Source organism: Mesitornis unicolor, unplaced genomic scaffold (genome assembly GCF_000695765.1).
Source record: "Mesitornis unicolor isolate BGI_N332 unplaced genomic scaffold, ASM69576v1 scaffold17263, whole genome shotgun sequence".
Classification (NCBI taxonomy): Eukaryota; Metazoa; Chordata; class Aves; order Mesitornithiformes; family Mesitornithidae; genus Mesitornis; species Mesitornis unicolor.
The window spans coordinates 48,474-66,055 of NW_010175532.1; the positions used below are offsets into that span (position 1 = coordinate 48,474).

Here is a 17,582-nt window from a genome sequence, read left to right on the forward strand (position 1 = left end):
TTGGTGTTCTTCAAAGTTGTACTCCTTGGGCCCCACTCCTTTCTCCGCTGCAGGTCTCTTCTGGTGGTTCTGGAGTTCCCAGCTCTCTCTCTTTTATTTTTTGGGGTATATATATATATATATGATATTTTAAATTTATTAATTCATGGTTATTGTAATATGAGGACACTTCCACAAACCTTTTCCCAAATGATTTAAATGTGTAGATTTTTGGAAGAAGATTTGGTTTCAGAAGTATATTAATGACTCCAGTGTGAACTCATTGGTATAAATCTCTGCATTAATTTGTTTAATATTCAGTAGCTGAGGTGTGCTTTGCTGGCCTGGGTACCTGCTGGCCTGGCATGCTGCTGTACTGTATCCCTTCATGCCAGACCTCAGTCTCAGGCTGCTTATTCCTCATAGCTTGCTGACTACATTTTCATACTCAAGATCCTAATCCCACGTTTCTGCCTCTTTCTGTCTAATACCACTGCATGCACCATGGCTGCTCTGTCTCCCAGCAACTCCATTTTTCCCAGCCCCCGAGTGTCTGCCTTATGAGGCCATGCTGCTCTTCTCCCAGGTCCTTAGCTGGAAGCATAGCTCCTGACGTTGGTGAATTCCTTTATGAAATCACCATGGAAGAAATGAGAGAGCCAGGAGGCATTGCCCCATGCAAAGAAAGGTAGTAAGGCTTGGCCTGTGGTGATGCTCTCCAGTGCCAGCCAGCCACCCCAGTGCTGCTCTTTTTATTGCTATGCTCATTGGTTCCTCAACTGAACTTCTTCCAAATTCCAAATGCTGATACTAAAATCTTCAGCATTGTTCTGGGCAATGAAGGCCTCCTCTTCTCATTCTTGATTCAATACTGTTGATGTAGTAGCTGTGAATGAGTTTGTTTCCCATATGTTCTACATATGAATCTGTCATTCTCATCTGAAAACGTGGCGATTTTGTGGGAGAAGAAATGTTGCCTTCTAGGAATACATGTTAAAAAATGCTATATTTAGTGGTACAGAACCTTGTGGATTCTTCCGTCTTCTCTAGTGAATGAAGTGTGTCATGAGGACCCATTGATTTGTAATTCACTTTTCAGAGGCTTTAGCTGCTGCAGATTTCCACACTTCGAAGTTAGCTCTTCTACATAGCGGCAATATACAATGTAAAAATTAATCCCTGACCACTTGTCTCAATTTACCATCTTCTAACAACTTCTCAGAGCCAAGCTATTGGTACCATTTCCTTGATTCATTTGCCATTTTGGCAGCTTCATCCAGTTTAAAGCAAAATAACTTTATTGTTTGGCTTAAGAAGTGTTCTGTGGTACTGCTGTGCTAAACACTTAAAGTTTAGTGGCTTGTTCAGTGTTTTGCAATCCTGTAGAATGAGGTGTTGTGTGCAAATTGATGATAACTGGAATTTTTGCAGAAAGTTTGTTGTTTTTTTTTCTGGAAGGAAGAATGCTTAGCACAATATTAGTTATGTGAGCACTGAATGCAGTTGGATTTAACCCCAGTGGATTGTTTCCACATTTCCTTTGAGTGAGTGATATACAGGAGAGTCAAAGCAAATAAATCATTAGAATGATCTTTTTTGACAAATCATTCTATTAATCTTGCATTTAGACATTCTAAAAAATTAAAGTGTGTTTAATTTTTTTCTGCCTTGATTACCACTAAGTCATAAACTTCAGAAAGAAAAACAAAATTGCCTGTAGAGCTTAAAATTGTGGATTTGAGAGCACAGTTGAAAACATAGGCAGTTTTGCCCTTACGTTAGCGTAAGCATTGCATTGAAGTAGATAACTGTTTGTTTCTAGTGTCTCTTGTCCCTTTATTACTGTCATAACCATTGCAATCTCTTGGCCTATGGCTCAAGAGAGGTCAGTTTGATTAAATTAACTTGTTTTATTCCAGATCCATGCAGGGCATTCCATTTGGCTCTTCAGCCACTCTCTAGTTCAGTCTCTCTATTAATGATCCTAATCCTTGGACTTCAAAGCTTCTGCTGTTTATAGCCTGTTAAAGCCAGGAAGTTTCTGATGGATTAGAGCAAGGAATGAGTTTGAAGTTTGTAATGTGCACCACTGTCACTGATAAAGTCTGGTTTATTACCCTACAGTAGTATCTGCACTTTTATGGCTATTCGCTTTTAATTGGTCATAGTAAAGCTGAGGTGCTTAACCTCCGAGAGCATCAAGTGCTGTATTTCCTGGTTCTTTCCACAGAAGGGACATGTTTCAGTGCAGAAGAAAATCTTGGCTTTTGTCATTGCAACCCCTTGTGTGTTTGTTTTGTTTTGCGTGTATAAGTGGGAGGGCTGGGTGAGTGACATCCAAGTTGTCTTCCTTAGTGACTGTGTGTTGTAAATTGAGAATTGGATTTGGGCTCCTGAGACGTAGCTGACATAGTGCCACACAAATATGACATGTGGCTGCTCCTTTCTTTCCTCTGTCAACACCAGAAGAATATTATAATGGAAAATGGCATTGTTATGCAAGCAGTATGTATGGGAAATAGAGGGAATCTGTCCCTAGGAATAGAGAGTTCAGAAGTACATGCAAATTCTAAAATTATTGTTGAGTTTTATTTTGTCTGTTTGTTGTTTTTGTTTAAGTGAATGCTTATGTACTTGTAATAATGTCTTTATGTAATGAAACTCAGCAAACTAAGGACTTCAGAGGAAAACAATAAAAATGAAATATTCTGTTCTAAATATTGTACAAAATTGAAGATGCTACACCCTTCAACAAATGCGGCATTCCGTAAGGTAAATATCTCTTTTTGCTTGTCATCAGCATTTAGTAAAGTTTGAGTGAAAGGATCTATTTGTCATTGTGACCTGAAAATGAACTAATGGTGACATTTGTCAGACAAATGACGAGGCTGAGTTGTGGTCGCTCTGCCGTCGGTGCTGCTGAGCATCCCTCAGTGCAGGTAAGCGGCTGTAGCTGATCTGTGCTGCTGCATCGTGTGGAAGTGGGCAAGGTGTATGGGAAACAAACTCCTTGCAGACTTGGGCCTGTCGAGGCAGAGGCTGCTCTGCTGCAACTGACAGGTTTTTTTTGTCACTTTGATAATGAATAAAGTAAACAGCTAAGAGGGCAACTGATTAAATGAACACCTGACTGTAAAGATTTCACCTACATAATGTGCAAAAGTACAAAGGTGGGGAAAAAGTAGCTACATGTAGATGTGCTAGAAATCAGCAGCAATTTAAAGGCTGATTTTCTCTTTGTCTTGTGAGTTTACAAGGACCACTCTCATAATTTAAAATGTTTGAGAGCTACGTGTGCAAGTGTGAGCTCGTCATGTGTTTCCTTCAGAATCAGTGAAAAGAAACAAACACCTCCACCTAGCCTGCATGAGGTGTTTGCTTTAGAGCGAACTAAATCATCACTCCAGAAGTACCCTTTTTTCCTCCACTGAGTACAAAGGAGACACCAGGTGACTAGAACAAGCTTAAATGACTGATCTTTAGTCACCCATCTGCTCTGCGTTCCTACGTGTTTTGCCATACTGGTACCTGAACACAGTGACGAAGACGTAGACTGTCTCACAAGGTTACGAGAAACAAAAAAAAGTTTATGAACATTAAAAACCCCCAGTGTTTCAATTCTTTTTCTTGGGCAGGTAGTTGTCATAGCTGTGATGCTGACCAGACACAACTTATGCCTCATGAATGGGAGAAGCTCATTTCTTGCTGTGCCTCAGTTTCCATGTCTCTAAAATGAATCCAACAATATTGTCCTAGATAAAATGCTTAGTTTTAAAACTGCTATGTAGGTAGCGTTATTCATGGCATTATTATTAGGTAGATGCTGAGATTTCTAACTAAAAAGTTAGTGTCTACTTTGAAATCAAAGAAAAATATAAATATATTAAATATAAATAATAAAGGAAACTGCTTTTTATAGGTTTAATTTACTCTGAGTACCTTCAAAACATTTATAAATATGTGTGTATCCTGGCTATATAACCAGTAGATTAACTAGTTATTCCCATTTTACAACTTTAATAAGTGGGGTATACAGAGGTGAAGTCTTCACCGTCATTCAGTAATTCAGTTTCAGGGCAAGGAAGAGATTGAAGAAGATCCTGTGCTTGGCCTTTATTTTGCTTAGTTCAACACACTGCCTTCCCATAGTTTCTATTTGAGAGAAATCAGAGACATAGGTATGTGGGAAGGAGTAGAAGCTTTCCTGTGTGTTCTGAGGTCATTGCTGAATCTGTGAGCCAAAGTAGGAACACTGCTTTTGGTGAGACTGGAAACCAAGAGTCTAACCTTTTGGTTTTGAACTCAGAATAGAAGAGTGTCATGGGATAAAGATAAAACTGCAGCAGACTAAAGTGAGCAACACAGATGTCTTGGGCAAACGTTTTGAAGTTTTCAGAGTGCTTGTAATGGTAAAAATGTTGGCTCTTAGATGTGAAATAGCAGAGAGAAAATGTGACATACAATGATGATTTTAATCTGGAACCTTAAAAGCTTTATCAAATCGTTTTGCTGGTTTTAAGTGTTCTCTGGATTTAGGTGATGTGATCTCTACTCTCTGTCTTTTGCTGAGTTTTGTATACATTCTCAGCCATACAGCCACACATTCAGGGTGTGCAAGAAGCATGTCAAGCCAGCAGTAATGTCAGCAGGCCCATGGCTGCATGTATAATAATAAAAAGATTAAAACCTTTTAAAAAAACAAAACTATTTTTTCCTCACTCACTCTGCATCCATTAAAATAAACATTGTGGTCCAAGTGTCTGCTGCTGGGAATATTTGCATAGACAGGATGGTTTTTTATTTTCTCCATCAGCCAAATACTTTTGCCCTTTCATTTGTATTTGTCGAAATTGCTAGTTCTGATATTCAAGAAAATAGTCTGTGATAGACATTTCCACTGATGTTTCATCATGTTTGGTTCAGTCAAAGAAACCATTGTGTCTGCTGCATAAATGATATAAAAATTCGTAAGTGCATTACTGTGAATGTGCCACAGGCTACAGATCGTGTGTGGTAGCTTGATACCTTTATAGGTTCAGGTTTATAAAAATGAAAAGTATATTTTAAACAATGTGTACTTTCTGTGTAGTTGCATCAGTAGTGATTCCTGGAGCTGAGTTGTTGATAAACTTAGAATCAGATACAGACTATAATGCTTAGGGGTATTATTGCAATAATCATCTTTGTATTTCAGTTTGATACTATTAATGGACAATGTTGATATAAACCACTGAGGATAAGGAACGTGAATATCCTATGGTTTATTGTATCTTAAGAAAGTGTTAACTTTAAAAGAATTTAAAAAAAAATAAAAATCTTGTGGCAGGTTTTTTGCATAGTGTACCTTTAGTGGTCAGCACTGGTAGGAGTGGTTTGGTTTTTTTTAACTTAATTAACTTTGAATTAATTTGACGTCTTGATCCTGGACTTAATGCTGTTTTCCTTCATTGGCTAGAGAACTAGTTGATGACAGTTACAGTCTAGCATGAATGATCTTACAATCATTTTGCAATGTTAGTTCCCAAAGAAGTCTAGAAATCTAGCTTAGCAAAGCCAGCTTAGCAAAACTGGGCTCTAAATAATATCCTAGAAACTAATAATCTATTTTGTTTTATTAGGAGGAATTCTGTGCATTACTGTAGACCAATATAAAAATTCTGATGTAAGTAGAAGGCACCTGTTTTGAACAGATAGTGCAGTTGAAATGGCTGGACACACTTTTCCAGTCAGGCGTTATCAAAGGAATTCTGCACAACTTCTGGAAAGGTTTTTCCTTTTTATATTTCCAAATGGGCTCCATAGAAGTTGTGGGAAGTCTGAGCTGCTGCCAGACTGTCAGCAGTCATGAGATATTCCTAGCTGTTGTTACTGAGGAAGTAAAACAAGAAAAGCGTGTTTGTATGAGTCACCAAAATGCCATTATTTTAGCCAGTAAGAAGATCTTTTTTTTTTAATTTTAATTTGTCATAATGGTCTTAATACTGGCAAGAATTCAGTTCTTGCCATCAAGCGTGTGCACTGTATTTCCGACTCCTCCTCGTTATCTTTCCCTGCTGCTTCCAATTCCAAATGCAACGAGCTGTTTGCATTCAAGTATCACTTGCTGGTTTTGAACTTGATACTACCTTGAATGAGTGTCCCAAGGCTATTGGTAGGCTCTGTATAGCAGCTGTATTGATTCTCACTTTCCATAGGTTGGATGTTGAAACTGGAAATGGATGATTGCATTACTTGATTACAGCAAGTAATTTCTTCTATAAACGCACTTCTGTCTGCTGACTAGATAAGATAGTAATCCATCTATCAGCAGTTCTGGTTACACAGGACAGGTTACAGACAATTGGAGGCTTGCCAGCATGGCATCCATCTACAAGAAGAGCTGGAAGGAGGATCCTGGGGAACTACAGGGCTGTCAGCCTGACCTTGGTACCGGGCAAGATTATAGATTCATCTTCAGTGCACTCACATGACATGTGCAGGACAACCAAGGGATCAGGCCCAGCGAGCATGTGTTCCTGAAAGGCAGGTTCTGCTTGACCAACCTGATCTCTGTGTATGGGCAGGTGACCTACCTAGTGGGTGAAGGAAATGCTGTGAATGTTGTCTACCTGGACCTTAGTGAAGTCTTTGACACTGTTTCCCACAGCATTCTCCTGGAGAAGATGGCAGCTCGTGGCTTAGAGCGGTGGGTCACAAGTGGTGTTCCCTAGGGGTCAGTTTTGGGGCCAGTCCTGTTTAATATCTTTATCAATGATCTGGATGAGGGGACTGAGTGCTCCCTCAGCAAGTTTGCAGATGACACCGAGTTGGGTGAGAACGTTGATCTGCTTGAGGGTAAGATGGCTCTGCAGAAGAACCTGGACAGGCTGGATCAATGTGCTGCAGCCAATTGCATGAGGTTCAGCAAGGCCAAATGTTGGGTCCTGCACTTTGGTCGCAGTGCTACAGGGTTGGGGAAGAGTGGCTGGAAAGCTGCTCAACAGAAAAGGACCTGGGGGTGCTGGCAGACAGCCAGCTGAATATGAGCCAGCAGCGTGCCCAGGTGGCTAAGAAGAACAATGACATCCTGGCCTCTGTCAGAAATAGTGTGATCAGCAGGAGTAAGGAAAAGAGGAGGCTGAGGGGAGACCTTGTTTCTCTCTACAACTACCTGAAATGAGGTTGTAGTGAGGTGGGTGTTGATCTCTTCTCCCAAGAAACAAGCGATAGGACAAGAGGAAATGGCCTCAAGTTGCGCCGGGGGAGGGATATTAGGAAAATTTTTTTTACTGAAAGAGTGGTCAAGTATTGGAACAGGTTGCCCAGGGAGGTGGTGGAGTCACCATGCCTGGAGATGTACAAAAATTTGTAGACATGGCAATTTGGGCCATGGTTCAGTGGGCATGGTGGTGTTGGTGATCTCAGAGGTCTTTTCCAGCCTTAACGATTCTATGACTCTGTCTGCTGCTAAAGGACCCCTTTAGATACTATTAACTTCCCAGTTTCTCAGAAGCAAGGATACAGAGAATGATGCTATTTAACAACACGATGGTGCCATTTCTCTTGGAAAATAGGTATTACGCTTCATAGAAAGATTACTCTCTTATTTTTAATGATCCCTTTTTTTATGTATGATGTATCTCTAGAGCTGAGAAACAGGGCTGGATTTCGGATTAAGAATTCATTTTCCTATAAGCATTTTGCAAGCTTATGTTACTTATATTTTTGTTACAAACAAACGGTTTTTTGGTGTGAGAAGGTGTTCCTTTAGGTTATAATGAAGTTTGCCACTCTCTCAATTGTCCTCTCTTCTCTTCCTTATGTATTTCATGTAATTCATGTAGCTGAGAATTGTAGCTGAGAAGTGCATATTTAGAGGATGAGAGGCATTTGCTGCTCTTCTATATATGAGTGTTTTTAATGGGAATGTAATTATGGCACTTTTTTGATCCTTACAGTTTGTGCAAATCATCTTGAAGTCATGCTTGAAAAATCTGCTGTGAGGTATGGACTTGCAGGACTTCATGGTGGGATTGGGGGCTGGCCAGAAATACAGTCATGGATGTGGTTGTTAGGGACTGCAAGCCCATTAGAAGTGAAGGCTGTGTTTGGCACAGTTGGGAAACTACTGATTTTGTGTTTAGGAAACGACTTGCTGTTTTCTGTGGGCAGTTCCTGCAATCAGTGCCTCAGTAGTCCTAAATAGCTCAAAGTGCCTAGAATGCCACGAGTCTTGTTGCCAACGAGCAAGTGTAAGTGTTATCCAAACACTCCTCTCTTATTTCAGTATGATGTGCAGTAGGAGGTGCCTGTCATTCTCTTCAGTCTCTGTATGTACGTAGACTTTTATATGCTCCAGAGAGCTTTATTTTCTTGTTTTACCTCTCTCTTCTGCTTCATCACAAAAAGTGCTCACTGGTTTTGAAAGAAGTAAGAATAATTCCTAGTCCAAACGTACATTTTTACTTTTGTATGCTTAAAGGTTCTCATGCCCTCTTGTAAGACTTCATCTGCCTTCTTATCTTTGGCTTTTTTTATCTTTGTCATACTCTCTTAAATGATGCAGGGCCCTCTTACTGTAAGAATAAAGCATCTGCTTTTACCTTGGTTATAATGAAGTCTACAAAACTGAGAATTTCCCCTGTATATGTTTTGCTAGTGCTGAGGTTTCTCATAGCTTTTCAAGCAGTACAGGAGAGTTCAGAGCATGGTATTACAAAAATGGCAGACCCTGCCTCTGACTTCTCTTTAAGCCACATTCTTCCTATATGTCTGTTCGTAAGCTATCACACAGTTAATTTTACGAAGAGGTCGAAGTTTAAAGCATCCATGCTTGCTTTTCTGAATTACTATTTTTCAATTCTAGTGACTTTACAGTTTAAATTTTTGGTTTGGTGTATTCCTGCACTGAAATAAGATCTTTCTTGCGGTGTGGTTGTCTTTTTTTTTTTTTTTAAAGTGTAGCAGACATGAAAGGAAGAGTATGAATGAAAGAGTACTTAACATTTCTAGAATGTAAACTTTGATACTTACAAATTTACAAATGCACACGTACCAATGGCAATTCTGAGTGCTACTGAAACACGTGTGACATTAGAGTCTTCTGGGGATCTAACAGGCTGCTTAAAATTATTTGATACCAATTAGTATCAAATTGAGATTATAATTGGATAATTATAGGCAATTAGCCTAACATCTTTAAGTAGCTTGCAAGCATTAAGCAGTCTACAGGCTTTATGCGGCCATGATCTGTGTCTTTGTCAGGTACCTGTAACTGTCTTATAAATATGGATACTTGCATGTTTTATGGTAAAGCAGCGAGTTGACTTGAGAGTACAGTTTACTGTAAATAGTTTCAGTTGTTCAGTGTTACTGCTCTCTGAGGTTAGGATGACGAGTAAGATGAAAATTTTTGAATTTCAGTGGTGCCCTACTGGAATCGTTTCAAATTATGGTTCAAGCAGGTGATACAATACTGAGAATAAAATGAGCTCATTGCACTATAAATGGAATCTATGGCTCTTGAGCTTTTTTGTTGTGGCCCCAAGGCACTTGCTGTGTCTCCCCAGCTGCTGGCTGACTGTGGCTTTCATTGGAGCCCATCAGCAGCATGGCTGAATCCTTCTCACTGGCTACTAATCAATATTAAAAGCCACTGAAGTGTGCATTGGTGTCTGGGGCGATGCCTCTTGCCTTCTGCTAGAAGGAAAAGAGGTGAGTAAAACAAGACCCTGCATGCATGTGAAATACAGGCCATGGTCTGCAAGACCACCCAGATAAAGGTAGATTTTACAGTCACTTCTTCAGTCTCACAGGAAAAACACTGGGGTAGGAAATCAAATACAAATTTTGCTAGTAAATATCACTCTGTATTTCTTCTCCTTTCTTTTGGCCATCCATGCATGCCAATCTTTCTTTCTAAAATACAGTTCCAAAAAAAAAATGCCTTTTGAAGACTCTTGGTGTGGTTTGGAAAGACGGCTTTGTTTTCCCACTGATGTTTGGACTCTGATGTCTTTAAGCAGTGTGCAGCTCTGTGTTCTTTTTAAGAGTTTTGTGTGAGCTGGTGAATGAGAGGCCCAGTGGCAATGAGGATGTGGACACTTGTTCCTGGAAGCAACTTTTACTTGTATGTGCTCATAGGTTCATAGAGTTTGAGGGAGAAGAGGTGATAAGATCATTTGGGTTCACCTGTGAGTCAGGAGTCACCACATCACCTTTCTTTTCAATTCAATGACTTCTGTCTCTTAACTTGAGCACATCTGCAATAGTAATACCCAGTCTTGTTCAAAGACAAAGATGTACAGAATCAGCTGCTGTCCTTGTTTTCTTCCTCCAGAGGTTAACCACTGTTACTGCTAAAAATGTCTGCCTTATTTATACTTTGAATTTGCCTGGCTTCGGATTCCAATCATAGGTTTTTTTATGTCTTTGTCTAGTTTGTTGAAGATATGTGACATTTTTCTTCCTGTGTAGATACTTGTATGTGTTAATCAAATCCACTTTTTTTTCCTTCTTTTAATAAGCTTCACAGATTGATCTCCTTGTTCCACCATAAGGCATTTTCTCTTGCCCTCAAATAACTTGGTTCCTTCCTACGCCATTCCAGTGTTTTAGCATGTTTTGAAAAATACAGTGGAATCAAACTATTTTAGCATCTATTAGACCATGTCTGCATGCAGGAAAAATTGCTCTCTACTCCCTTTACTCCATTTCTTGCTACTTACCCATCTACATACATAAGAATTACATTAATTCATTTTGCCTGAGAAGCATAACCCCTTAATCCTTTTCAGCAGCTGCTTTTAGAGAAAGAATTGCCTTGCTCCTAGTGTTTCACTGGTGTGTTGAATTGAGGCAGTCTGTCTTTTGTTTAAATGCACGTAGTTTACTAAGCTGCCCAGAGTACTCTGTGTGACCTTATTGTCCTCACTGGTTTTCATGTCTGCGGGCTTTATGTCACTTGCAAATTACACTGACAATTCATATGTATTTCAGATCGCTGGTGAAAATTCCAGTGGCCTTAGGCCCAGTGTCAGTTGTTATAGATTCCATTTACCACAGAATCACAGAATGGCTGAGCTTGGAAGGGACCTCTGGAGATCGTCCTGTCCAACCCTGCTGCTCAAGCAGCGTCATCTAGAGCAGGTTGCACAGGACCATCTCCAGATGGCTTTTGAATATCTCCAAGGGTGGCGACTCCACCACTTCCCTGGGAAACCTGCAGCAGTTCTTGGTCACCCTCGCAGTGAAAAAGTGTTCCTCATGTTCAGAGGGAACCTTCTATGTTTCAGTTTGTGCCCATTGCCTCTAGTTCTGTCACCAGGCACCAGTGAAAAGAGCCTCGCTCTGTCTTCTTTATGCCTTCCCTTCAGGTATTTGTACATATTGATGAGACCCTCCCTGAGCCTTCTCTTCTCTAAACAGTCCCTTCTCTCTCAGCCCTTCCTCACAGGAGAGGTGCTCCAGTCTCTTCCTCTTTGTTGCTCGTTGCTGGGCTCTCTCCAGTCAGTCCGTGTCTCTCTTGTACTGAGTAGCCTAGAACTGGACACAGTATTCCAGGTACGGTCTCACCAGTGTTGAGTAGGGGGGAGGGATCACCTCCATCCAGGTGTATTCTTATACACATTTTCAAATGACACAGAGAACAACTTACAAATTCTCTGAGCACTCACTTTGTAGTTTATTTAATGTGTTTTCATTTATTTTTCTTATCATATAACAAATGGCTCAAGATGTGAAGAAAAAAAGGGTAAAAAGAAGGTAAGACAGATGTGCAGACTTGTTCAGAAGTAAATTATAATATTGAATACTATTTCTTTTAGATTCCCTCTGGCCAAAGATTCGTGTTCCCCTGAAAGTTGTTAGGACTGCAGAAAACAAACTTAGTAACCGCTTCTTCCCCTATGATGAGATTGAAACAGAAGCAGTGTTGGCTATTGACGATGATATCATTATGCTGACCTCAGATGAACTCCAGTTTGGCTATGAGGTAAGAGGAGTTTTTTTTCTGTCTCTTTGGCTGCCTGCTTCAACACTGCATGTGTGTATAAAGTGGAGGAATGACTGCACAGTCTGCTGATTCAGATTGTTACGTCTCTCTTTACCGTAACAGTTCAATGCTGGCTGAAATATTTTTACAGAGAGATATTACTTTATGGAAAAAATTGCCAGTGAACAGAAAAATACCAGTACCTGGCATGGTAATGCCAAGCAACGCCAGAAAATGTTGTGTAATTGGTGCATTGGAATCAGTCTGGAGACTGTGGATTGCATTCTGAACAGTTTCAAAAAGTTTTCAGAGAAATCAGAAGTGCTATCCAAGTTAATGTGTCTTGATGGACATGACAAGTTTTGGAGATTAAGTGTTGGGAACAGGGGAGGCCTCTTGAGAAGATGCCAAAGGAAGGTGGAGTGCAATGAAAAGAGGAACTGAAGAATGTCAGGGAGGGTACGCATGTGTCATATGCTTGAAAGGGCAAAGCTTCAACAGCTGCTGTTGTAATGAGGGTATCAACAAAAAGAAAGTTTGTCCGAATCAGTTATACATGGCAGTACAAAGAGGTGAAAGTCTTCATAGGCGTTTCAATTGTTTGTTAAAAAGTGTGCTTACTTAAAGCAATGCTGTTGTCTTCCTTCCAAAACTTTGGTTTGAACGAGTTAATTTTTGTCTTCCATTTCTATTTGAGTACATGGCATGGTCCATAATCTGCCATTACTGTTATATATGTGTATTTAAGACAAACATGCTATATTTGTAAATAAATCAGAAATGTTAGAAAATGTCATATTTTAAGAAAGATTTGAATCATGTAATCACACCTGTAACTGCAATATCAAGAGCAAAACAACACTGGGCTTCATACATGAAAGCTAGAAATGAAACTATTACCTAAATTGAGTGAAATAATGAAAACCACTATTCTAAAGTTAGAAAGCAAAGTAAATTGATAGTTTTTCTCCTTTTTAACAGTCATTTTAACAAAGTGCAGTTGTTAACACAAGAAAATATTTTTTAAGAGATGTTGGAAGTATTTCTTCAATGTGAATACATATGTGGTAAAAAACGGCTCTTTCTTCCTCTCAAGTGAAAGTGACTGTTAGCGAGTAATGAGCTTTTGGACCCAAGAAATGACTTGTGGTGATGTAGGTATGCTGATGTAATAACAAAGATGTTAAGTAGTGGAGACAGAGGTTTAATCTATCATGTGTGTCTCCAGAAAGGAAATACTTTCCTTGCCAGTGTAAGAGTAACGGGTTAGTACATGCAGTGTGAAAGATGGAATGAAGAGAAGACAACTGAAGGAAGGGGTTTTTGGCCACGTATGCCTTCTCTGTACTCCGTTGTCTACTCTGAATGTTTTAAGCACTGCACTGCAACAGCAAAGCAATCAACTGTTGGCAGTTTTGCAAGCTTGACTTACTTTTATCTGTGTTGGCACTTATAACTACTAGTGTTGAGGGTGAATTGATGGGATGAAAGATAGCAAATCCATAATGTGCATGCTGTGTAAATCCTGGCTCCATTTCCAGTTTGATTTTCATTTTCATCGGGCTGTCTCAAAGTAAATAAAAAGGAGTTTTTGAAAAACCTAAGTGACTATGTAAGTAGTTCCAAATGAATCTCTGCTACTGGCAAAGCAGGCTTGGAGGGCTTCGAAGCGGAGATTCAAGCTGCAGCTGAGTTTCAGCTGTGTCAGCCAGAAGTCGTGAGAAGCAGAACTGTGGTGCTCGTGTGTCTGAAGCATTACTTTAAACATCCTCACTGTAGAAAATCTGTAATTTAAGGTTTTTTGAGTCTGCTCACTTAGACTGGAAAGGATTATCACAAAAATAAAGCAGAGGCAAAGAAAAGTTGATGTGAATTCCGCTGTAGTCAGTGTGATTAGGTGGCAGTTGGGACTTACAGCTCTTCATCCCAGGTCTAGCTGCTGGACTGTGCTGGCTATAATTTATTGGCCTTCTGCGGACCATATGCATTGGTTGCAGGGACTATCTGAGCAACAGTCCTTAGATTCAGTGTCTGAATGTAGCTGTTTGGACACAAGATTATTTAGTCTGGCAGACTAAAATCTATTGCTTTTGCAGATTTTTGCATTTTATTATAAATCCTATTCCTTTTTGATCCTGGGAATTTAGCTTACTATACAACCAAACCACATTGATGGAAAGTTAAAATGCCTTACTGAGCAGATAGTTGAGACAAACCCGTGGTTAGTTTGAATCCTTATATTTTGAGATTGCTTTTTAAAAAATTGTTCCCTGTAAAGTAAATTAATATAAATGTCTTTCAATACAGAAGCACAGCAGATTATTTTATAAATACGCGATTTTCCTCATACAGAGTCTGGGTGATGTAGATCCCACTCCCTGGCGCAGAAATCAGGGGCTGAAGATTGATCTTTCCTGTCTCTGAGTGTCTGTGACTTGTTTGACAGGCCTGAGCTGACTTCCAGATGTTTAAATTGTCCTCAGCTTGTGATAATTTATTTATCTGTTTATGTGTGTTACCAGAAAAGTATCTCTCAAGCTCTTGACTCATTTGCAGGGGAATCCAGAGGGAACAGTAGCAGCATATAATGTTACTAGAAAGTTTTCTTTTAAAAGTATGTCCGCTTCTGCTTTGGTCATAAGAAAGGCTGGAAACGTGACATCCAGTAATTTTCTTTTCTCCTCCTGACATCCTTGAGACTTTACATTTAAACATGTGGCAAAACCCCTCTGTCACAGACTTGTCTGAATGTATAGAGCAAGCCTAAAAAAACCAGAAAACTTTGATCTCTGTACACTTTCAGCCATAAAAAATTACAGTAACACTCAAAGTGTCAGACGTCTTTTACTTGTTAAAGGAGACCTATTATGGTGCAGTGATTTATGACATTGCATAAATCTATTGGAGCAAGCAGAAAAATAGTCCCAGTGTGCTGCTATATTAAGGCAGCTGAAGAATACCCATGACATTCTGACTTTAAAAAAAGGCGTTTCTGTTAAGTTATGTGGTGAAATCACAGACATGACTGGGAAAAAAAACCTGTTGGGACTAGACAACTTTTTCCTCATTTACTGATTTTTGTTGTTCACAGAGGTAGTATCTGAGAGATCCCCAAAAAGGAGCGAGGTTTAGATTATGATAACCTTTAAAAATTAAAGCAGAGCAATTGGCTGCTTCTGAAGTGTTTGGTGTGTGGATGCGAGACCAAAAGCATGTGTTGTAATGCTCCTACATCTGCATCTCAGCTGGCCTCGGGGCAGATGGCTTAGCACTTTCATCACCCTGAAAAGTGGAGATAACAGTTTCTGAGTATGAAGTTCATGAAGATTTCTTATGCAGCACTTTGTCCTTACAAAGACAAAGTATTTTTATTACAGCAATAATAGAAATAGTGTAAATTGGGATTATTGCTCTGAGTCCATGGTTTTTGTTCACTGAAAATATTTTTGGTGCATGACTAAGTTTGTGTTTTTTTCCGTTGGAAGCTTTTTGCCTTCTGCTAGTAGATGATCTTACTCTTTCTCAGAGCTGGTTTTCAGTGCTTCATGTCTCTGTCATTCTTTAAAAAAAAAAATCGACTCCCTGATGAATTGCGTATTTCACTAGGCTAAAATCATCATAAGGTTCGAGTGCCTTCTTTAGAGGAATTCTTCCATACCCATTTTGACTGTTAAAAGTGTATTTTTCAGCATTCCTTTGAGGAGGAGTAATGTAACTCTGCTTCTCAGAAGACTTACCCATGGAGAACTGCTGGCCACATTCAAAGCTCTTCAAATTGAAGTAATTTTGCAAATTGTGTGCATTGTGTGTATACCTTAATGAGCTTCGTGTTTACATTTTGCTTTGCATTTTAGTGAAAGCGTGAGACATCCCTTTGAGAAGTGGGGCAGAATTAGGAGTGGACGTGGCTAAGGGCAGAGATAAGGCATGATAATTGGTTGGGTTTTCTTTCATTTGTAGAGGATAGTCAATGTTTCATTCTTACAACATCGCCATGGTATCTTTGGAAACACTGATGATTTTTCTGTTTATTCAGTTTTAAAATTTTCTGCTTATAAGTAGCCAGTTCCTGAAGGTGCATGTGACTTAATGTAGTCTAATAAAAATAATGCGTATATGTTGCACCATGTTCTGGAAGAGGAAGTGATTCTCTGTGCTCTGGCTGAATGGAGAATGGGCTTGGGCAGTCGTTCTGATGGCGCAGCCAAACAGCGCAGAGTAGTTGAGGCTTAGGAGACAGAGAGAACTGCGGAGAGGTGAGACCAGGAGGGTGTTTTAGCTGGGCTGTTTATGTCATTTGGGGAACTCAACCTGGAAACAAAATTACTCTCATTTTCTCTTGGTGTCTTTTACAAGACTTCTGTTAGAACTACCAAGTCAGAACTTTTGTTTCACTTTTCATCTGGGACATGCTTTGTCCAAAAATACTTCTCTTCAGGGCTGCCTAGCAGAGTCATTGGAAAAGTGCTGTCTGCAGAGAAGCATACCTTCTCTTCACTTGGCAGTATGTTTTTCCTTGGATGTGTCCCTTACCAGTATCGAATCAGGCTGTCCTTTAGTTTGAGAAAGCTAGTAAGATCACTGGCTAAAATGGAATGTATTCCTGACAGACTCATCAATTACAGGCAACCATCAAACAGGAAAATGAACAGTAGTACAAAATTGAGAGTAGTATAGGAATCATTACCACTGTTTTTAGTCTGAAAGCTTCTTTATAAGCAGTAGCTGTATATATTAATTTTGGCTCAAAACTTATGTATGGATCTGGGCAATGAGCTGGATGCAGCTATTTGGAGCCTTTCCAGGAATTACCATTGAATGAGCTAGTGATGAACATTATGAAAAAGCCAAGTTTTTCCACTGACTTTGATAGCATTACTTGAAAAAGGGATCTTTGTGTAAAGCAACGAAGTTATTTTTTAGATGCATCTCACTGACAGTTTTCAGAGGCCAGAATCAGGGTAGGATTGAGCTTACAGTAATACAGAGAAATCTGTATGAGTAACATGCATTATAGTTGACTTTTATTTTATGTTGCTTGGACATAAAAGGTGAAGATGACACCGAGAGCAAAAACTGGAAGGGATATGAACCTGTGGTTCTGTGTGGTGAAGGCACTGAAGTCCTTTGGGAAGCAGTAGCTGAGTTTAATCTTTCTTTCAGCTGCCTTTAATCCGCATGCCATTCCCTCGACAAGAATTCTTAGCCCGGTATGGTGCAGATCTGTAGTGTTCTATCAAGTCCTTCATTGGGTCTCAGTAGTTTATGTGGTGGTGCATTCCAACAGCTGAGAGATGGGCATTTTAATAGTCAGGTTTAAAAAAAAAATAAAAATTGAATAATTAAATTTCTGAGTCCTAGAGAGTGAGGAATTTGGGAAGAGGGAGCAGCCATACCTTTATTTCTTTTTCTTTGTTAATGTTTTGATATGTCAAAAGAGGTATCTCAAGCCCCCACTGACTTACCTGCCAAAAATCGGTATTATTTTTAATTACCTGATGGCACCAACTTGTAACAACATCCTATGAATTCTCTTCCTTGAGTTGCAAATCATCTCTGCTTTCAAGCGCCGTGAGTTAGAGCATTGTCCCATCTAAATACTATCCCAGTACTTGTGCCCTAGAACTGTCTG

At 39.6% G+C, this 17,582-nt stretch overlaps 1 protein-coding gene across 1 annotated transcript in view; it reads left to right on the forward strand.

Moving 5' to 3' along the window:
- Nucleotides 1-17,582, forward strand: part of EXT2 (exostosin glycosyltransferase 2) — a 74,401-nt gene that overhangs the window by 46,493 nt on the left and 10,326 nt on the right. Inside the window, exon 9 of the mRNA XM_010181424.1 lies at nucleotides 11,784-11,950. Within this exon, the coding sequence (XP_010179726.1) occupies nucleotides 11,784-11,950 (167 nt within the window). The remainder of the gene's footprint in view (nucleotides 1-11,783; nucleotides 11,951-17,582) is intronic.